The sequence below is a fragment of the Pseudophryne corroboree genome, chromosome 2 (assembly GCF_028390025.1).
Source record: "Pseudophryne corroboree isolate aPseCor3 chromosome 2, aPseCor3.hap2, whole genome shotgun sequence".
Classification (NCBI taxonomy): Eukaryota; Metazoa; Chordata; class Amphibia; order Anura; family Myobatrachidae; genus Pseudophryne; species Pseudophryne corroboree.
In genome coordinates this window covers 487,223,791-487,246,549 of record NC_086445.1, presented here as the reverse complement: position 1 = coordinate 487,246,549, position 22,759 = coordinate 487,223,791, and the positions used below count along the sequence as shown (strand labels likewise).

At 48.2% G+C, this 22,759-nt stretch overlaps 1 protein-coding gene across 9 annotated transcripts in view; it reads left to right on the top strand.

The window, feature by feature from the left end:
* Window positions 1-22,759, top strand: part of TEX14 (testis expressed 14, intercellular bridge forming factor) — a 739,191-nt gene that overhangs the window by 474,631 nt on the left and 241,801 nt on the right. For all 9 annotated transcript variants that reach the window (XM_063953897.1, XM_063953895.1, XM_063953894.1 and 6 more), the window contains 2 exons: window positions 2,015-2,709; window positions 20,160-20,230. In XM_063953897.1, the coding sequence (XP_063809967.1) occupies window positions 2,015-2,709; window positions 20,160-20,230 (766 nt within the window). The remainder of the gene's footprint in view (window positions 1-2,014; window positions 2,710-20,159; window positions 20,231-22,759) is intronic.

Sequence of the window (22,759 nt, the reverse complement as noted above, 5' to 3'; positions counted from 1 at the left end):
GGTGTCACTCCTGCCCAGGGTAATTCGGAAGTTCAAGCGAGAAAGAGGAATTCTGCTTCTCATAGCCCCAGCGTGGCCCAGACGGCTCTGGTTCTCAGACCTGCAGGGCCTATTGTCAGAGCGTCCAATTCTACTTCCACAATGCCCAGACCTCCTCGTTCAGGGCCCCTGTGTCTACCAGGACCTAGCCCGGCTGTCTTTGACGGCGTGGCTCTTGAAGCTTCCGTCTAAAGGACTAAAGGGTTTTCTGAGGTGGTCATTCAAACTATGTTGCGGGCCCGGAAACCGGCTTCTGCTCGGATTTATTATAGGGTCTGGTATTCTTACTTTGTTTGGTGCGCATCTAACAATTATGACGCTTCCAAGTTTAGTATAGCCAAGTTGTTGCCCTTTCTTCAACAGGGTTTGGACTTAGGCCTGCGTCTGGCCTTCCTCAAGGTTCAAATATCTGCCTTGTCGGTGTGGTTTCAGAGAAAGATTGCGACCTTACCTGATGTGCATACCTTCACTCAGGGTGTGTTGCGTATCCAACCTCCCTATGTCCCGCCTGTGGCTCCTTGGGACTTGTCGGTGGTTTTGGAGGCATTACAAGAGTCTCCGTTTGAACCTCTTGGTTTAGCTGATCTTAAGTTGCTTTCCCTTAAGGTGGTGTTTCTGCTGGCTATCGCTTCAGCTAGAAGAGTGACGGATTTGGGTGCCTTGTCTTGTACTTCCCCATATCTGATATTTCATAGTGACCGGGCGGTTCTTAGGACTCGTCCCGGTTATTTGCCTAAGGTGGTTTCTTCGTTCCGCCTTAACCAGGAGGTCGTGGTTCCGGCACTTGTTTCTCCTGATCTTTCTACCAAAGAGCGGTCTTTGGATGTAGTACGGGCTCTCCGTATCTATGTGAAGAGAACTGCTTCTATTAGGAAATCTGATTCTCTCTTTGTGCTGTTTGGATTTCACAAACGGGGCTGGCCTGCTCATAAGCAAACTTTGGCCTGATGGATTAGAATGGTGATTGCACATGCTTATGTGAGGGCTGGTCTATCAGCTCCTGCTCACATTACGGCCCATTCTACTCGGTCTGTTGGACCTTCTTGGGCGGCCCGCTGTGGTGCGACCCTTGAACAATTGTGCAAGGCGGCTACGTGGTCCTCAGTGAACACGTTCATAAGGTTCTATGCCTTCGATACTGCCGCTTCCCAGGATGCTTCCTTTGGATGCCGGGTTTTTGTGCCCGCTACAGTGCGTCCCCTCCCATAAGGAACTGCTTTAGGACATCCCCTATGTCTTTCCTTGTGGAGCCCAGTGTACCCCGCAGCAGAAAAACGAGTTTTATGGTAAGAACTTACCTTTGTTAAAACTCTTTCTGCGAGGTACAGTGGGCTCCACAAGGCGCCCACCCTGACGCACTTAGCTTCTTTGGGTTGGTATGGCATTAGCCGCTGACACTTCTCCTGTCGTGAGAGTGTGGTGTATGTGGCTACTAATTGTTGTCGTCTCTTTTCCTGCTACTGCATTGGGCTGGTTAACTAAAAACGGAGCTCCTGTGCAGGGACGTGGGGTTATAGAGGAGGCGGCGCTGTGCATTCTGGGAACAGTCAAAGCTTTTGAGCCTGTTGGTGCCTCGGATCAAGATCCTACTGTACACCCCTATGTCTTTCCTTGTGGAGCCCAGTGTACCTCGCAGAAAGAGTTTTAACAAAGGTAAGTTCTTACCATAAAACTCGTTATGTGCCGCGGTATCATACATCTTCCCCCATATTCTTAACAAAATCTTTTGTTATCTGATTTAACTAACCATCCAATAGAAAGCTACTTGTCCCACTTTTTTGCATTTACTGCATGTAAAGTTATTGGGAAACCTAGAGAGAATGTGCTGCCAAACGTATAAGAAGCACAGTTGTACAGTTATACTAGAAATGAAAACACAAGTAAAACCGCAGGACTTCATTTGTTTATGAAATAAACAGTTCTTCAATTTTTAATTGTTCTTCTGCTAATTTTTTATTTGTACTCTGTTGTACAGAGACATTTGAGAACGAGACAGGACTTTGTTGTGTCAACAGAACAGAAACTCTTTCTTCAACTAAGTCCCAATCTGACACCCAGTATGTGACAACAGAACAAGCTAGTTCTGGCAGCCCCTCAGCCACATTATCACTAATCAGTGATTCGGAGACCAGCACAGAGTCCAATTCACAGGATGAAGACACTGATTGTGAGAGTACAGAACTAAATGATGATTTTCAGGCTGAATTGCAAACGTTAGAGCATAGATTGACTTCAATTCAGATGCATAACAAATCTACTCTTGACAATCTTACATTTATTCAGAAGTTTCTGGGAGAGAAGAAGATAATTCTCGATTGTACAGAAGAAACAAAACAATCTGAAAGAGTCCATGTGAGAGAACGTGATGAACGATCAAATAAATGTCCTCCTGATAAGCCTAGAGATGAGGTTGATAACATGGTTCCATGTTTCAAGGGTAAATCATATGCTGGATGGTGTGCCATTGGGCCCCCTCCTCGATATTTGCCCCCTGGTATTGCATTACGTTCCTGGAATGACGTAACGGAAGCTGATATGCTGCGAGATATAGGGCAAAGCCAAAGCAAGTGTACTGTTGACAGTCTGAGACAGAACATAAGGAAGAATGAATGGTGTGGTGCTCAAAGTTCATTCAAAGTGAAAAATCCTGACAAACCCTCGACTAACCAGGTGATGCATAGAAAAGCATAGACGTTCAATATAAATTAAAATCCTTATCAAAAAAACCTCTATGTTTTATTTTTATTTTGCTGCTACTAATTCACATTGAGGGTTGCAAATTTTCTGGTCTGTATGTATGAAACTATAGTCAACACAGTAGTGGTTGCATGCATGTATCTCAATGTATCTAAATTGATTGATATGAGGCAAGGGGCATGTTTGACCTGCTACAGCAGCTGACTAAATGCAGGCTGTGGCATTCCTGTCGCTAAAACTACTGTGGTCTGGGATATTCCAACCCATGCGCAGAAATGTAACAGCCAACTATTTAGTAGTTGTAATATTCTTTCCCTGATACCTGTTACGCACTTAATGTCACTGTAAAATACTGTGATTTTGCCCACGGACCACCCACTGGGGTTCCATGTAGCTCACCAAAAGTAAGTAGTCTATGAATATGTGTCTCCAAACTGTCATTTTTAAAGTAAAACAAAATAAAAATAAATCTGTATTGAACAGTGGACCTAGTTCAGCTTGGATCGCTACTGAGACAAAAATTGCGTTTTTCTCAACCCCGCTTCTTCTAAAAATTGCATGCGAAGAGCCGCCCAGAAAGGTAAAAGACTCCCACAGATACCATTGCAAAATTGCTTGTGTAATTGCAAAAATGCGATGCAGAAATTGAGTACCATTGACAATTGCAGTTGACCCAGGGCTACTCAAAACAATGAGAATGCATCTGACGTCAGATGCACCTCCCCCCCCCCCCCCCCCCCCATCCACGAAAACGGTCATGATCTGCCTGCATTCCTCCAACCACTCCCCACAAACGCCATGTGAACACCCACGAACGGTCAATCAAATTGTGTTTGCATTTAGCTAAATTGCAATCACAATTTAGCCTTCGCGCATGTGCAATGTGTTTGCTGCATATGCTCAGTCTGCTGATAATCGCATGATTTGCAGTTTTGCAACTGAAGCTGAATTAGGCCCAGTATTTACCCATCCACAAATTATTACCATTACTCTATTGCCTGGGTGTGGCGGGGGGTTTCCTACTATTAAAAGAAGAACACTAATGTGAAATCTCCACCATTGTGAAAACTGCCTCTTTGATCTTCAAAGCCTGGCTAAGAGGATGGTGTAGCCAGCCTTCTGCAGAGGGTTGGGTATGAATTAGGCCCATAATGTGGGATAGGGTCATCAAAGCATGGGCTTTCTCTGGGATTACTGTTGTCATGCCACTCCTCCACAAGGGCATTTGCATTATGTCCCTAGTAGAAAAATTGTGCGGGCAGTGGGGGATTCGCTTTCTGACACAGGGCACCAAAAAGTCTAGCTATGGCTCTGATGGCACATGCTCTTGCAATTGCAGTTTTTGTATTTCTGTGACGTCCTAGTGGATGCTGGGAACTCCGTAAGGACCATGGGGAATAGACGGGCTCCGCAGGAGACTGGGCACTCTAAAAGAAAGATTAGGTACTATCTGGTGTGCACTGGCTCCTCCCTCTATGCCCCTCCTCCAGACCTCAGTTAGATTTCTGTGCCCGGCCGAGCTGGATGCACACTAGGGGCTCTCCTGAGCTCCTAGAAAGAAAGTATATTTTAGGTTTTTTATTTTACAGTGAGACCTGCTGGCAACAGGCTCACTGCAACGAGGGACTAAGGGGAGAAGAAGCGAACCTACCTGCTTGCAGCTAGCTTGGGCTTCTTAGGCTACTGGACACCATTAGCTCCAGAGGGATCGACCGCAGGACCCGTCCTTGGTGTTCGTTCCCGGAGCCGCGCCGCCGTCCCCCTTACAGAGCCAGAAGCATGAAGATGGTCTGGAAAATCGTCGACAGAAGACTTCAGTCTTCACCAAGGTAGCGCACTGCACTGCAGCTGTGCGCCATTGCTCCTCATACACACTTCACACTCCGGTCACTGAGGGTGCAGGGCGCTGGGGGGGGCGCCCTGAGCAGCAATAAAAACACCTTGGCTGGCAAAATAATCACAATATATAGCCTCAGAGGCTATATATGTGATAATTACCCCTGCCAGAATCCATAAAAAAGCAGGAGAAAAGTCCGCCGAAAAAGGGGCGGAGCTATCTCCCTCAGCACACTGGCGCCATTTCTCTCTCACAGTTCCGCTGGAAGGAAGCTCCCTGGCTCTCCCCTGCAGTCTGCACTACAGAAAGGGTAAAAAAGAGAGGGGGGGCACTAAATTTAGGCGCAGTATAACTTATAGCAGCTATAAGGGGACATAATTCAGTTAGTCCCTGCATTATATAGCGCTCTGGTGTGTGCTGGCATACTCTCTCTCTGTCTCCCCAAAGGGCTTTTGTGGGGTCCTGTCTCCTGTTAAGAGCATTCCCTGTGTGTGTGCGGTGTGTCGGTACGACTGTGTCGACATGTTTGATGAGGAGGCTTATGTGGAGGCAGAGCAGATGCCTATAAATGTGATGTCACCCCCTGCGGGGCAGACACCTGAGTGGATGGACTTATGGAAGGAATTACGTGCATACCAGTGTCGACGACGAAGAGTCTAATTTAATGTCCACTAGGGCCATTCGTTGCATGATTGAGGCAATGAAAGAGGTATTACACATTTCTGATATAAACCCAGGTACCTCAAAAAAGGGTATTATGTTTGGGGAGAAAAACTACCAATAGTTTTTCCGCCATCTGAAGAATTAAATGAAGTGTGTGAAGAAGCGTGGGCTTTCCCCGATAAAAAATTGGTAATTTCTAAAAAGTTACTAATGGCGTTCCCTTTCTCGCCAGAGGATAGGTCACGTTGGGAAACTCCCCCTAGGGTGGATAAAGCGCTCACACGTTTGTCAAAAAAGGTGGCACTACCGTCTCCGGATACGGCCGCCCTAAAGGAACCTGCTGATAGAAAGCAGGAGGCTATCCTGAAGTCTATATATACACACACAGGTGTTATACTGAGACCAGCTATTGCTTCAGCATGGATGTGCAGTGCTGCTGCTGCATGGTCAGATTCCCTGTCGGAAAATATTGACACCCTAGACAGGGACACTATATTGCTAACCGTAGAGCATACAAAAGACTCAGTCTTATATATGAGAGATGCACAGAGGGAGATCTGCCGGCTGGCATCTAGAATAAGTGCATTGTCCATTTCTGCTAGGAGAGGCTTATGGACTCGGCAGTGGACAGGGGATGCAGATTCAAAAAGGCACATGGAAGTTTTGCCTTATAAGGGTGAGGAGTTATTCGGGGATGGTCTCTCAGACCTAGTTTCCACAGCAACAGCTGGGAAGTCAGCAATTTTGCCCCATATCCCCTCACAGCCTAAGAAAGCGCCGTATTATCAGGTACAGTCCTTTCGACCCCAGAAAAACAGGCGGGGAAAAGGCGGGTCCTTTCTGTCTAGAGGCAGAGGTAGGGGAAAAAAGCTGCAACAAACAGCAGGTTCCCAGGAACAAAAGTCCTCCCCCGCTTCTTCCAAGTCCGCCGCATGACGGTGGGGCTCCACAGGCGGAGCCAGGTACGGTGGGGGGCCGCCTCAAAAATTTCAGCGATCAGTGGGCTCGCTCACAGGTGGATCCCTGGATCCTTCAAGTAGTATCTCAGGGGTACAAGCTGGAATTTGAGGCGTCTCCCCCCCGCCGTTTCCTCAAATCTGCCTTGCCGACAACTCCCTCGGGCAGGGAGGCTGTGCTAGAGGCAATTCACAAGCTGTATTCCCAGCAGGTGATAGTCAAGGTGCCCCTACTTCAACAAGGACGGGGTTACTATTCCACACTGTTTGTGGTACCGAAACCGGACGGTTCGGTGAGACCCATTTTAAATTTGAAATCCTTGAACACATACATAAAAAGATTCAAGTTCAAGATGGAATCGCTCAGGGCGGTTATTGCAAGCCTGGACGAGGGGGATTACATGGTATCCCTGGACATCAAGGATGCTTACCTGCATGTCCCCATTTACCTTCCTCACCAGGAGTACCTCAGATTTGTGGTACAGGATTGCCATTACCAATTCCAGACACTGCCGTTTGGACTGTCCACGGCACCGAGGGTGTTTACCAAGGTAATGGCAGAAATGATGATACTCCTTCGAAAAAAGGGAGTTTTAATTATCCCGTACTTGGACGATCTCCTTATAAAGGCGAGGTCCAAGGAGCAGTTGTTGGTCGGAGTAGCACTATCTCGGGAAGTGCTACAACAGCACGGCTGGATTCTAAACATTCCAAAGTCACAGCTGGTTCCTTCCACACGCCTACTGTTCCTGGGGATGGTTCTGGACACAGAACAGAAAAGAGTGTTTCTCCCGCAGGAGAAACCCAAGGAGCTGTCATCTCTAGTCAGAGACCTCCTGAAACCAAAACAGGTATCGGTGCATCACTGCACACGAGTCCTGGGAAAAATGGTGGCTTCATACGAAGCAATTCCATTCGGCAGGTTCCATGCAAGGACCTTCCAGTGGGACCTCTTGGACAAGTGGTCGGGATCGCATCTTCAGATGCATCGACTGATAACCCTGTCTCCAAGGACCAGGGTGTCTCTGCTGTGGTGGCTGCAGAGTGCTCATCTTCTAGAGGGCCGCTGATTCGGCATACAGGACTGGGTCCTGGTGACCACGGATGCCAGCCTTCGAGGCTGGGGGGCAGTCACACAGGGAAGAAATTTCCAAGGACTTTGGTCAAGTCAGGAGTCGTCCCTACACATAAATATTCTGGAACTGAGGGCCATTTACAATGCCCTAAGTCAGGCAAGGCCCCTGCTTCAAAACCAGCCGGTACTGATCCAATCAGACAACATCACGGCAGTCGCCCATGTAAACCGACAGGGCGGCACAAGGAGCAGGATGGCGATGGCAGAAGCCACAAGGATTCTCCGATGGGCGGAAAATCACGTCATAGCACTGTCAGCAATGTTCATTCCGGGAGTGGACAACTGGGAAGCAGACTTCCTCAGCAGACACGACCTACACCCGGGAGAATGGGGACTTCATCCAGAAGTCTTCAAACTGTTGGTACACCGTTGGGAAAGGCCACAGGTGGACATGATGGCGTCCCGCCTCAACAAAAAACTAAAGAGATATTGCGCCAGGTCAAGGGACCCTCAGGCGATAGCGGTGGACGCTCTGGTGACACCGTGGGTGTACCAGTCGGTTTATGTGCTCCCTCCTCTGCCTCTCATACCAAAGGTACTGAGAATAATAAGAAGGCGAGGAGTAAGAACGATACTCGTGGTTCCGGATTGGCCAAGAAGAGCTTGGTACCCAGAACTTCAAGAAATGATATCAGAGGACCCATGGCCTCTACCGCTCAGACAGGATCTGCTACAGCAGGGGCCCTGTCTGTTCTAAGACTTACCGCGGCTGCGTTTGACGGCATGGCGGTTGAATTCCGGATCCTAAAGGAAAAGGGCATTCCGGAGGAAGTCATTCCTACGCTGATAAAAGCCAGGAAAGAAGTAACCGCAAACCATTATCACCGTATTTGGCGAAAATATGTTGCGTGGTGTGAGGCCAGGAAGGCCCCTACCGAGGAATTTCAGCTGGGTCGTTTTCTACACTTCCTACAGTCGGGAGTGACTATGGGCCTAAAATTGGGTTCCATTAAGGTCCAGATTTCGGCTCTGTCGATTTTCTTCCAGAAAGAACTGGCTTCAATGCCTGAAGTTCAGACATTTGTAAAGGGAGTACTACATATTCAGCCCCCTTTTGTGCCTCCTGTGGCACCTTGGGATCTCAACGTGGTGTTGAGTTTCCTGAAATCACATTGGTTTGAGCCACTTAAAACTGTGGATCTGAAATATCTCACGTGGAAAGTGGTCATGTTATTGGCCTTGGCTTCGGCCAGGCGTGTGTCAGAATTGGCGGCTTTGTCATGTAAAAGTCCTTATCTGATTTTCCATATGGAAAGGGCAGAATTGAGGACTCGTCCCCAGTTTCTCCCTAAGGTGGTATCAGCTTTTCACTTGAACCAACCTATTGTAGTGCCTGCGGCTACTAGGGACTTGGAAGATTCCAAGTTACTGGACGTAGTCAGGGCCTTGAAAATTTATGTTTCCAGGACGGCTGGAGTCAGGAAAACTGACTCGCTTTTTATCCTGTATGCACCCAACAAAATAGGTGCTCCTGCTTCTAAGCAGACTATTGCTCGCTGGATTTGTAGCACAATTCAGCTGGCGCATTCTGCGGCTGGATTGCCGCATCCTAAATCAGTAAAAGCCCATTCCACGAGGAAAGTGGGCTCTTCTTGGGCGGCTGCCCGAGGGGTCTCGGCTTTACAACTTTGCCGAGCTGCAACTTGGTCAGGGGCAAACACGTTTGCAAAATTCTACAAATTTGATACCCTGGCTGAGGAGGACCTTGAGTTCTCTCATTCGGTGCTGCAGAGTCATCCGCACTCTCCCGCCCGTTTGGGAGCTTTGGTATAATCCCCATGGTCCTTACGGAGTTCCCAGCATCCACTAGGACGTCAGAGAAAATAAGATTTTACTCACCGGTAAATCTATTTCTCGTAGTCCGTAGTGGATGCTGGGCGCCCATCCCAAGTGCGGATTGTCTGCAATACTTGTATATAGTTATTGCCTAACTAAAGGGTTATTGTTGAGCCTTCTGTTGAGAGGCTCTGTTATATTTCATACTGTTAACTGGGTATAGTATCACGAGTTATACGGTGTGATTGGTGTGGCTGGTATGAGTCTTACCCGGGATTCAAAATCCTTCCTTATTGTGTCAGCTCTTCCGGGCACAGTATCCTAACTGAGGTCTGGAGGAGGGGCATAGAGGGAGGAGCCAGTGCACACCAGATAGTACCTAATCTTTCTTTTAGAGTGCCCAGTCTCCTGCGGAGCCCGTCTATTCCCCATGGTCCTTACGGAGTTCCCAGCATCCACTACGGACTACGAGAAATAGATTTACCGGTGAGTAAAATCTTATTTTTGAGGACTGAAGTCCACACACTGGTGTATAGTGATGGCAAACCTCATTGGGGCAGCAAGGTAAGCAGGAGATATCTACTGTGTTACCTATGTAATGAAAAGCCCCGTTACTTCATTTCTACAAAAAAATTTAAATATTGTTTCTCTTACGTCCTAGAGGATGCTGGGGACTCCAAAAGGACCATGGGGTATAGACGGATCCGCAGGAGCTTGGGCACACTAAAAAGACTTTGACTGGGTGTGAAATGGCTCCTCCCTCTATGCCCCTCCTCCAGACCTCAGTTACACTTTGTGCCCAGGAGTGACTTGACACACACTAGGGGAGCTCTACTGAGTTTCTCTAGAAAATACTTTTGTTAGGGTTTTTTATTTTCAGGGAGACCTGCTGGCTACAGGCTCCCTGCATCGTGAGACTGAGGGGAGAGAAGTCAGACCTACTTCTTCTTAGTTAAAGGCTCTGCTTCTTAGGCTTCTGGACACCATTAGCTCCAGAGGGTTCGATCACTTGGTTCGCCTAGCTGCTTGTTCCAGTAGCACTCTCCTGATTGGCTGTGTGCTCCTGTAGTGTCTGTCAGGCAGCACACGGCACAGATACAATGTAGCGCCTATTCGCTCCATTGTATCCAATGGTGGGAACTTTGCGGTCAGCGGTTGACCGATAGTAACCTCACCGCGGACCGCAAAGTTCCCACCATTGGCAACAATGGAGTGCATAGGAGCTACATTGTATCTGTGCCGTGTGCTGCCTGACAGACACTACAGGAGCACACAGCCAATCAGGAGAGTGCCACGACGTGGCGCTCCCTGATTGGCTGAAGGGACCCTCTTTGAAAGGAGTCAGGGGGGGTCCTGGCAGTCGGGGAAAGGGGTCCCATGTGTAAACATGGGACCCCTTTCAGTGCATGGTCGGGTTTCCGTTTTATTATTTTGCCAAGTACGTGGATTATACAAAGGTCTGATTCTACACTGGATTATGTGAGTATAATTTTTTTCACAGGTACCCCAAGGATTCTACATGGAGAAGAGGACCGAGCCTCGTGGGAACATAGGTAAGTATGTATGTATGGAGGTGTGCATGTCTGTAATAAACTTATACTTTCACGGTGTGTGTGTCCTGTTTTTTGGGGGGTATTTTTTAGTAGTAGTACTACAGGTACCAGCGGGCCCGGTTTTCCACCGCATGCTGGTACTTTTGGTTCTCCAAGTACCAGCTTGCGGGGGAGGCTTGCTGGGACTTGTAGTACTGCTACTAAAAACAATATTCACATTTTTTTTAAAGGCTATCAGCCCCCCATCCGCCGCCCTTGGATGGGGGGGGACAGCCTCGGGCTTCACCCCTGGCCCTTGGGTGGCTGGAGGGGGGGACCCCTTGATTTAAGGGGTTCCCACTCCTCCAGGGTACCCCGGCCAGGGGTGACTAGTTGGGTATGTAATGCCAGGGCCGCAGGGACCAGTATAAAAGTGTCCCCCGGCTGTGGCATTATGTACCTGGCTAGTGGAGCCCGGTGCTGGTTTCAAAAATACGGGGGACCCCTACGCTTTTTGTCCCCTGTATTTTTGGAACCAGGACCAGGCGCAGAGCCCGGTGCTGGTTGATTAAATATGGGGGAACCCCTGTCATTTTCCCCCCATATTTTTTTCAACCAGGACCGGCTCAAAGAGCCCGAGGCTGGTTGTGCTTAGGAGGGGGGACCCCACGCAATTTTTTTGTCAGTTTTTACACTAAACAGACCCTTTCCCATAGATAACCATGCACAGATCTCACTGATCCGTGCATGGTTATCCAAACTCGACTGGAAAAAGCAGGTCTATTTTTTTGCTGCTTTTTTTAACGATTCGAAAAAAAACAGACCCGCACTTGAGCACTCAGAAACTAACACCCAAATACGAATGAATAGTGAATGCCCGTATTGTATGAAATAACAGCCGTGTTTGACCGATGGTCTATTCATTCGTATTTCGGAACTTTGCAAATCAAACCATTACGAATAGTCCAAACACTGCCGAGATTGGTGCTTAGTGAATTCCCGGATTGGGACTTAGAAAAAAAACACAAATCGGACAAACTCGAATTCTTAGTAAATATTGGCCCTGGTGTCTACCGCGACTGCGGGTAAGTCATCTTTTCTTCCTTATGTTCCCACACAACAGAAAAAGGCACCCCATCAGCAGATGCAGTCCTTTCGACCTAATAAATACAAACGAGGTAAAGCCTTCCTCGCTTCAGAGGGTAGAGGAAGGGGGAAAAAGTCGCCTGCAGGATCAGGCACCTGGGACCAAAAGTCCTCCCCCGCCTCTACCAAGTCCACCGCATGACGCTGGGGCACCCCTGCGGGAGTCCGGGCCAGTGGGGGGCCGTCTCCGGATCTTCAGTCAGGTCTGGGTTAAATCAGCCCTGGATCCTTGGGTCTTAGACATAGTGTCTCAGGGGTACAAGCTGGAGTTTCAGGAGATGCCCCCTCACCGTTTTTTCATTTCGGCCTTGCCAGGGTCTCTTCCGGAAAGAGAGGTGGTAAATGCTGCGATACAACAAGAGTTGTGTCAGCAGAGGGTCATTGTTCCCGTTCCCCCGTCCCAACGGGGGGAGGGGTTCTATTCGAGCCTCTTTGTCGTACCGAAGCCGGATGGTTCGGTCAGACCGATTTTGAACCTAAAATCCCTCAATCCATACTTGAAAACTATGCTGTGATCTCCAGCCTAGAAGGGGGGGATTTTATGGCGTCAAGTCGACACACAGGATGCCTACTTACACGTCCCGATATATCCTCCGCATCAGGCCTTCCTGAGATTTGCGGTGCCGGATTGTCATTACCAATTTCAGACGTTGCCGTTTGGGCTTTCCACGGCCCCGCGGGTTTTCACCAAGGTCATGGCAGAAATGATGGTTCTCCTTCGCAATCAAGGGGTTACAATTATCCCGTACTTGGACGATCTCCTGATAAAGGCGAGGTCCAAGGAACAGTTGTTAAGAAATGTGGATCTTTCTCTGTCGGATCTGCGACAACACGATTGGGTTCTAAATTTGCCGAAGTCTCAGTTGATCCCGGCCACTCGGCTGCCCTTTCTGGGCATGATTCTAGACACGGAGTTACAGAGAGTGTTTCTTCCGGAAGACAAAGCTCTGGAAATACAGACAATGGTCAGGGAGCTTCTGAGGCCAACAAGTGTGTCGATTCATCAATGCCCTCGGGTTCTAGGGAAGTTGGTTGCGGCTTACGAAGCCATTCCGTTTGGCAGGTTTCATGCCCGGGTGTTTCAGTGGGATCTGCTGAACAAATGGTCCGGGTCTCACTGCACATGCACCGGAAAATAAGTCTATCTTCCAGGGCCAGGATTTCTCTCCTGTGGTGGCTGCAAAGCTCTCACCTTCTAGAGGGACGCCGATTCGGAATCCAGGACTGGGTTCTGCTGACAACAGATGCAAGTCTCCGAGGCTGGGGCGCAGTCACGCAAGGAAGAAATTTCCAGGGAAAATGGTCAAATCAGGAATCTTGTCTCCACATAAATGTTCTCGAGTTAAGAGCCATTTACAATTGCCTGCTGCAAGCGAAGAGCCTTCTTCAGGGTCGTCCTGTCCTGATCCAGTCGGACAACATAACAGCGGTGGCGTACGTAAACCGCCAAGGCGGAACAAGGAGCCGAGCGGCAATGGCGGAAGCCACAAGAATTCTCCGCTGGGCGGAACAGCACGTGAGCGCTCTGTCAGCAGTCTTCCTCCTGGGCGTGGACAACTGGGAAGCAGACTTCCTCAGCAGACACGATCTCCATCCGGGAGAGTGGGCTCTTCATCAAGAGGTATTTGTAGAAGTGACAAGGCGTTGGGGAATTCCTCTGATAGACATGATGGCGTCTCGCCTCAACAAGAAGCTTCCGAGGTATTGTTCCAGGTAACGGGACCTCCAAGCCAGTGCAGTGGATGCCCTGGTGACTCCGTGGGTGTTTCAGTCGGTGTATGTGTTCCCTCCGCTTCCTCTCATTCCAAAGGTGCTGGGGATCATACGACTAACAAGGGTTCAAGCGATTCTCGTCGTTCCAGATTGGCCACGCAGGGCCTGGTATCCGGATCTTCGGGAATTGCTTGTGGAAGATCCTTGGCCGACTCCTCTAAGAGAGGACCTGTTACTGTAGGGGCCCTGAGTGTTTCCGGACTTACCGCGGCTGCGTTTGACGGCGTGGAAGTTGAGCGCCAAATCTTAGCTCGGAAAAGTATTCCCGGGGAGGTCATCCCCACTCTCCTTAAGGCTAGGAAGGAGGTTACGGCGAAACATTATCACCTTATTTGGAGAAAGTATGTTTCGCGGTGTGAAACCAAAGCAGCTCCTGCGGAGGAGTTTCACTTGGGTCGTTTTCTCCATTTTTTGCAGGCAGGCGTCGATGCAGGCCTGAAATTGGGTCCCATCAAAGTGCAGATTTCGGCTTTATCTATTTTCTTTCAAAAAGTATTGGCCGTCCTTCCAGAGGTTCAGACTTTCGTGAAGGGAGTGCTTGCATATCCATCCTTCATTTGTGGCGCAGTGGGATCTTGAAGTGGTGTTGCAGTTTCTTATGTCTCACTGGTTTGAGCCTTTGCGTAAGGTTGAGTTAAAGTTTCTCACTTGGAAAGTGGTCATGCTTTTGACTCTGGCGTCTGCCAGGCGAGTGTCGGAGTTGGCGGCCTTGTCTCACAAGAGTCCATATTTGATCTTCCATTCGAATAGAGCGGAATTGAGGACTCGTCAACAATTTCTGCCGAAGGTGGTTTCTTCGTTTCACATTAATCAACCTATTGTGGTGCCTATGGCTACAGATGCTGTGGCGGTTCCAAAGTCTCTTGATGTTGTAAGAGCTTTGAAAATTTATGTCGCCAGAACGGCTCTTACCAGGAAAACAGAGGCTTTGTTTGTCCTGTATGCTTCCAACAAAATTGGAAATCCTGCTTCTAAGCAAACTATTGCACGCTGGATTTGTAATACGATTCAGCAAGCTCATTCTTCGGCTGGGCTACCGTTGCCGAAGTCAGTAAAGGCCCATTCTACCAGGAAAGTGGACTCATCTTGGGCGGCTGCCCGAGGGGTCTCGGTACTTCAGCTTTGCCGAGCAGCTACGTGGTCGGGTTCAAAGACCTTTGCTAAGTTTTACAAGTTTGATACCCTGGCTGATGAGGACCTCATGTTTGCTCAATCGGTGCTGCAGAGTCGTCCGCACTCTCCCGCCCGTTCTGGAGCTTTGGTATAGACCCCATGGTCCTTTTGGAGTCCCCAGCATCCTCTAGGACGTAAGAGAAAATAGGATTTTAATACCGGTAAATCCTTTTCTCCTAGTCCGTAGAGGATGCTGGGCGCCCATCCCAGTGCGGAGTGTGCCTTGCAGTTAGGTTGATACTGGTTATTTTCGGTTACACGAGTTTGTGTATCAGTTATGTTCAGTTTGTTGCTGTTGTTAGTTCATACTGTTATCTGGTTTCATCCTACTCCAGTTGTACGGTATGTTTGTGGTGTGGGCTGGTATATTTTTCACCCTTAGTATAACAAAAATCCTTTCCTCTAAATGTCCGTCTCTCCTGGGCACAGTTCCTATAACTGAGGTCTGGAGGAGGGGCATAGAGGGAGGAGCCAGTTCACACCCAGTAAAAGTCTTTTTAGTGTGCCCAAGCTCCTGCGGATCCCGTCTATAGCCCATGGTCCTTTTGGAGTCCCCAGCATCCTCTACGGACTAGGAGAAAAGGATTTACCGGTAGGTATTAAAATCCTATTTTTTCACCTTGTATAAGGAATGACAATGGGCCCCTTGGACTGTTGCACACATAAAAATGTCTCAATAAACTGTGTCCTCCACAATTGTAATTATCTTGTTAACCTATGGACAGACCCATAAAAATGGGCACAAAAGCACTGAGTCACATAAGAAAAATTGAAGATAACCATTTGTGTAACATAATTTAATAGGTTTTCTAGGCATGTATACAAACAATTAACACAGGGATCAATTTTCTTTGTTTACTTTTTTCTTGTAATTTACAATACAGGTTGAGTATCCCATATCCAAAATGCTTGGGACCAGAAGTATTTTAGATATTGGATTTTTTTCCGTATTTTGTAATAATTGCATACCATAATGAGATATCATGGTGATGGGACTGAAGTCTAAGCAGAGAATGCATTTATGTTTCATATACACCTTATACACACAGCATGAATGTAATTTTAGACAATATTTCTCTTACGTCCTAGAGCAGGGGTGGGGAACCTCAGGCCTGAGGGCCGTATAAGGCCCGCAAAGCCACTTGATCCGGCCCGGCCAGGCTCACCTAGCCGGGCGCCCGCTGAGATTTTGTTACTAGTGGGCGCCTAGCTTCTTACCCTTAGTAGCAGCCGGAGGCAGGAGCTCACTCCTGAGCTCCAGCTTCCATCTCTGGCAGTGTGCGTGTGCTGCTGTGCGGTGTTATGGGAGAGATGTCATGACTTCTCTCCCATAGTTCTGAAGAGCGAGTGGCCAGGCGGAGGGCAACGGTCCAAAAGCAGGAGCAGGGCTGGTGAGTATTGTGTTTTTTCTTTCTTTTAATGTGTGTGTGCAAGCATTGCTGCTAGGGGGCATATCTAATGGGGCATAACAACTGACTGGTGGCATATCTAATGGGGCATAACAAGTGACGGGGCATATCTAATGGGGCATAACAAGTGACTGGGGGCATAGCTACTGGGGCATAACAACTGACTGGGGGCATATCTACTGGGGGAAGGCTCATTTTTAAGTTGATAATTTTTGTATGGCCCCCGAAGGATTTTATAAATATCCAATTGGCCCTTGGTAGAAAAAAGGTTCCCCACCCCTGTCCTAGAGGATGCCGAGGTCCATATTAGTACCATGGGGTATAGACGGGTCCACCAGGAGCCATTGGCACTTTAAGAGTTTAATAGTGTGGGCTGGCTCCTCCTTCTATGCCCCTCCTACCAGACTCGGTCTAGAAAATGTGCCCAGAGAAGGCGGTCACAGCTAAGGGAGCTCTCCTGAGCTTCCTTGGTAAAAAAAAGTTTTTTTAGAGTTTATTTCTTTACAGGAGGCTGCTGGCGACAGCCTGCCTGCATCGAGGGACTAGGGGGGGGACAGTGTCCACCCTGCGGGGGCTGAGTCACTGCCTCCGCTGACTGGACATTGAGCTCCAGAGGCAACGATCGCGACCAGCCATGTCGGGCCACTCGCCCCAGAAGCCAGCCGCCACCCCCTTTCAGAGCTGAAGTTGGCGAGTAAATCACTGTCCCCCTCACAAGCGGTGGGTCAGTGTGAAGAAGGCGGCTTGCGGGTCCAGAGCGGCTCAGCGGTACTGCGGTGCGGCGCTTGGAGGGGCGCCTTGAGCCTGCTCCAGACCCTAACTGACCTGTCCAGCCTGTCTGGGTCCGCGGATCTCTGCCAGCAGAAAAATCCTCCGGGCCAGTATAATCTAAAGAAGAGCGGGAAGCCGGCGCCATTGCTGGGTCGGAGCTTCTCAGAGCGGACCCAGCAGAGTTCAGCGCCATTTTCCTGCCTGCAGCTCCCTGCCAGCCGATGTCCAGATCCCTCCAGAGCACCTCCAGCGATCTGTACGGTACCAGGGGGGTGTAGAAGGGAGGGGTGTCTGTGAAGGGCTGTGGCACCTATTAAGGGACTCAGTCAGCGCTGGTTTGGGGTCTCCCTATACCTGTTATAGCACTGTGTGTGGGTTGGCTCCAATCTCTGTGTCTCTCTGCCATTCTTAGGGGGGAAACTCTGTCTGCCCAGTACCCTGTGTGTTTGTGGGGTGTTTGGTGGGTGTGTGACAACATGTCTAGGGACACTGTTTCATATGCAGCAGAGGATTTGTCTTCCCAGGAAGACTCCATTCCATGTAATCAGGATTGCACTGTTGTAGCGCAGATCCCAGCTAGAGAGCCAGAATGGTTAGTCTCTCTGAGGGGGACTATTTCTCAAATTTTGGTTAGGGTTGCTAGGACTGAACATGCCACTCAGGTCCTGAAATCCTCTATGGTTGTATGGTCTGATACTGCTTCCTCGGGGTCCCCTGCGGTACATTCTCACAAACGTGCGCTTGCAATGCTTATGCAGGATGACACGGACACCGATTCTGACACTGCAGACTGTGACGGGGATGTATTGAGGGGGACAGCATCACTTGCTAAGGGGGTGCGATTAATGATTATAACTGTTTTACACATTTCTGACACATCTCCTGAGCAGGTGGAGGAGGCCTTTTTTACAGATAATAAAAAGCCCCCCCCCCCCACCTCACTTTCCCGGCATCCAAAGGATTAAACGCTATCTTTGAAAAAGCCTGGGAAACTCCGGAAAATAAATTCCAGATCCCTAAGAGAGTCTTGGTTGCTTTTCCCTTCCCAGAGGAAGATAGAAAGAAATGGGAGTCCCCGCCGATAGTCGACGCCTCTGTCTCCAGGCTGTCCAAACAGGTGGTGTTGCCAGTCCCGGGATCTACCGCGTTGATGGACCCGGCAAGGTGGATGCTATGCTAAAATCCATTTACAAGGCTTCAGGGGCTATATTGTGGCCTACTATAGCCTGTGCTTGGATTGCAAAAGCTATTGCCAGGTGGTCTATCACTCTGCAGGAGGAATCGACTACGCTGGATAAAGGTGACGTTGATTTATTTTTTCGTAATATTCAGAATTCTGCAGGGTTCCTGGTAGATTCCATGAAGGACCTGCGGGGATCTCCATGTCCGTCTCGGCTCGCAGGGGTCTCTGGCTGCGCCACTGGTCTGCGGACGCAGAATCCACGAAGAGTGTGGAGGGCCTACCATATACAGGTCAGGCTCTCTTTGGGGAGGCGCTGGATGCGTGGATTGCCACGGCTACCGGGGGTAAGTCTCCTTTTCTCCCCTCAGCTGCACCGGCTACGAAGAACCCTTTTACACCAGCCACGTCACAGTCCTTGCGGCCCGGGAGGCCTAGAAAGAACAAGCCTTCGAACACCTTCTTCAGAGGTGGTCGTGCCAAAGGAAAGAAACCTGCTCCCGCAGGTTCCCAATCCCAAAAGCCCGCTTCTGATACCCCTAAGTACTCCGCATGACGGTGGACAGCTAGGCCTGGAGGAGGGTCAGGTGGGGGCAAGACTCCGGCAGTTCAGCCACGTCTGGGTGTCGTCTGGTCTGGACCCCTGGGTCCTGGATATAGTGTCCAGAGGGTACAGACTGGAGTCTCAAGATCCCCCCCTCACCGTTTCTTCAAGTCAGGCTTGCCAGCTCTGCTGGCAGACAGAACAATTCTTCTGGAGGCCATCAGAAAATTGGTGGCGTGAGAGGTCATTTCCAGTTCCACCTCAACAGTGGAACAAAGGTTATTTTTTGAAACTTTTTGTGGTACCAAAACCGGATGGTTCGATACGGCCTATTCTAACCTTAAAGTCTTTGAACCCTCCTCAATTGCTTCAAGAGCCTTGGATGTTGTAAGGGGTTTGAAGATCTATGTGAAGAGGACTGCTTGTCATAGGAAATCTGACTCTCTTTGTCCTCTACGATCCCAAGAAAATTGGGTGTCCTGCTTCTAAGTAATCGATTTCGCGCTGGATCAGGTTCACTATCCAGCATGCGTATTCTACGGCAGGATTGCCGTGTCCGAAATCGGTTAAGGCCCACTCTACTCGTAAAGTGGGTTCTCCCAGGGTGTCTCGGCCTTACAGCTTTGCCGAGCTGAACACGTTTGCCAAGTTTTACAAGTTCGATACTCTGGCCTCTGATGACCTCAAGTTTGGTCAAGCAGTATTGCAGGAGCCTCCGCGCTCTCCCTCCCGTACTGGGAGCTTTGGTACATCCCCATAGTACTAATATGGACCCCAGCATCCTCTAGGACGTAAGAGAAAATAGGATTTTAATTACCTGCCAGTAAATCCTTTTCTCGTAGTCTGTAGAGGATGTTGGGAGCTTAGTTTTCCTGCTTTGGTTTATAGTTCAGTACTACCTGGTTCCTAGGTAAGTTCTGCGTTATTTACTGTTTCAGTACTGTTTCAGCTGTTGCTGAGTTTTCCGGCATGTTTGCCGGATTCTCTTGTTTGTGTGAGCTGATATGAATCTCGCCACTATCTGTGTAATTCCTTCTCTCGAAGTATGTTGTCTCCTCAGGCACAGTTTCTAGACTAAGTCTGGTAGGAGGGGCCTAGAGGGAGGAGCCAGCCCACACTATTAAACTCTTAAAGTGCCAATGGCTCCTGGTGGACCCGTCTATACCCCATGGTACTAATATGGACCCCAGCATCGTCTACGGACTACGAGAAAAGGATTAACCGGCAGGTAATTAAAATCCTATTTTTTTATAACTTTGTGCATTAAACAAAGTTTGTGTACATACACACAATTCATGTATGTTTCATATACACCTTATACACACAGCCTGAAGGTCATTTAATACAATATTTTTTAATAATTTTGTGTATTAAACAAAGTTTGTGTACATTGAGCCATCAGAAAACCAAGGTTTCACTATCTCAGTTTCACTCTAAAAATTCTGTATTTCGGAATATTCGGTATTTAGGAATATTTCGATATGGGATACTCAACATGTAATATTATTTTTTTTATTGTGTATTATAGATTTACACTCAGTTTATTGGAAGAAGCTCAAAGAACTCTGGTAAACATGATGATGGAATTGAGACAAACAGGTAGGTTTCAGGTATTCAATATTTGAGATATAAAAAAATGCCTGTATTTCCATATAAATGGATCTGAGATTCCATTTATATTTGGTTACTTTTCATCATTCTAGCATTTGCTAATGTATTATTAAGGCATAAAATGGGACTTAAACTATACTGTATGTGCTCTTGAAGGCAGATTAATATACTGCAGAGAGCTGAAATTGTATCAGGTTACATCGTTATTATAGGCTGGGATAAAAAGTTTCAGATATTGCTGAAGTTGCAATCTTTTTCTCAGATAGCCAGTACCAATGTCGGACAAACAAATGAAATCTGGTTATTGATAAATGAAAAATCAGATCTCTGAGTAGCTGTTTGATGCAGGTGTTGGAGTTCAAGGTGTGTCTGGCCACACGTTTCCCACTATTTCTATGCTAGCTGAGATCACATGTAGAGCTCTGATATTCTGTCCTCCTCCTCAGGACCGTCTTAACAGCAGTGTAGGCCCAATGGCAAAGCAATGCACTGGGGCCCCTACTCATCCTTCAGCTGTAGGGGTGGGGGTGCTATCAGCGGCAACTTTGATGTTATGTGGGCGGTAGGGGGTGTTCTATTTTCCACTCAGAATTAATGACCTGGATTAGTCATTTTTGCTAATTACTACTTTACTGCACAGATGGTGGGAGATGGGGTGTGAGGGAGACCACTAAAATGTAGAAGGGGGCATTAGGCTAAATGAAGGGGCCCCGGTACATGACTTCCAGGGTGGTAGGGGGTGTTTAATATGCATGTAGGGGTGGATAGTGAAGTGGGCTTAATATTCATCATTTTCCGGTGAGAGGGCACCTTGCTTGATACTGGGGACTTGGGGATCAGAGTTCAGGAGCCAGAGCAATAAACCGACGAACATATAAAACTGCATACCAGGTGTGTGGAGCTGGAGCAGGGACCAGACAGAAGTCAGGCAGACAGAACCCGAAATATATGTCAGACAGAACCCGAAATATCTAGTTGGGAAGAGCAATTAACAATTTGAAGATGGATATTTCGAGTTCCAGAGGGCCAATTTTAAAAAATCTGGTACCCCTGAAAAAGGGGGACTCTCAGCCATCAGTCTAGGGCTCTTATACTCCTGGGGCCCGTGGGCAACTGCTCATTGAGCGCATACGAAAAAACAGCCCTGGTCCTCCTAGATTATATGTATGGGAATTTTGAGATTTTGGAATTGGGTCACATACTACAGTTTTTGACCTGTTTAGTAAAAAAATAAAACAGAACATCATGCAGATCTACAGTAACTCTGCCCATTTGGTGTTTGCCAAGTACAAATCAATGAGTACTATAGCATTGCAAGGAAATGTGAATAATGGTAAAATGAGCTTCCATGAGGCTTTCGCAAATCAGGATCAATGAAAATAGGTGTAATGTACGCTTTTCTAAAGGAGGATCTCTCAGGATCATAAAATATTGTCTGTTAAAGGTCAGATCATTTTATGCAGAATTTCTAAAATGTAATAAAATGTATAGAATAATGTCCTGTAATTACAGATTTATAAAATTACAGCAGTGCAGACCCTTAAGGTTCAGGCACACTAGTGAGGTTAATTTAAACATCACTACAGTGACAGTAGGGATGCGAGTGTCACCTCTAGAACACCCTCACCCCATTATTCAGCTGCTGAACCCAGAACAATGCTCCATTGCAGGGAGGCCACTGTGCAGTTATTTTAATTATAATTTTTTTATGTTGAAAATGTCAGTATTTCACAACAAATATAAGTCTTACGCTGAGTACACACTTCTAGATATATCTGCAGATCAATCGATCTGCAGATATATCTACAGACGGACCAGGCAGAGTGTTGTGCATACACACTGCCCAATCTGTCGGGACTGACGTCACGAACTGGGCGGGCATTTACATGCGCCCGCCCAGTTGTGCTATCAATCACCGCCAGCAAGTTTATACACAGCACGATGAACCAGTATGTTAGATATATTGGCGACGTCTGTGCTGCAGGGCCGATGCAATATGCCTGTAAATGACAGCGTTCACAGACATATCGCTCGTACACACTGGCCGATGGATCTGCGACATATCGCCTGTTCAGTAGAACGGCCGATATATCGGCCAGTGTGTACGCACCTTATCGCTATTCTATTTTAAAGAGCTACTAGAAAATTGTGGGGGATATGTGTTTCAGTGGCACGGATCGTAGTAACATCTTGTCTGCCGAAGCAGGGGAGTGAGAATTCCCTTCTCTGGCAATCCCCCACCAGAGCACACAGAGAATCAGCTTAGTGGTGACACGCTGTATCTCCCTGCCTGGCCGGTTCCAGGGCACACATGTGAGATCTTGCTATTATTGCAATATCTCCCGTGCAGCTCTGAACCGGCACCTGCCACAGCCAGGGACAGTGCTCCCCCTGGCTGTGGAGATAGGGCATCGACACCTGCAGTTGTCAAAATCTTACATTGCCCTGGATATCAGTGTGCTGTCTAAAAGATAGCGGCGATAATGACAGAAGCGCATAGTTCCTCTGTCACTGTGC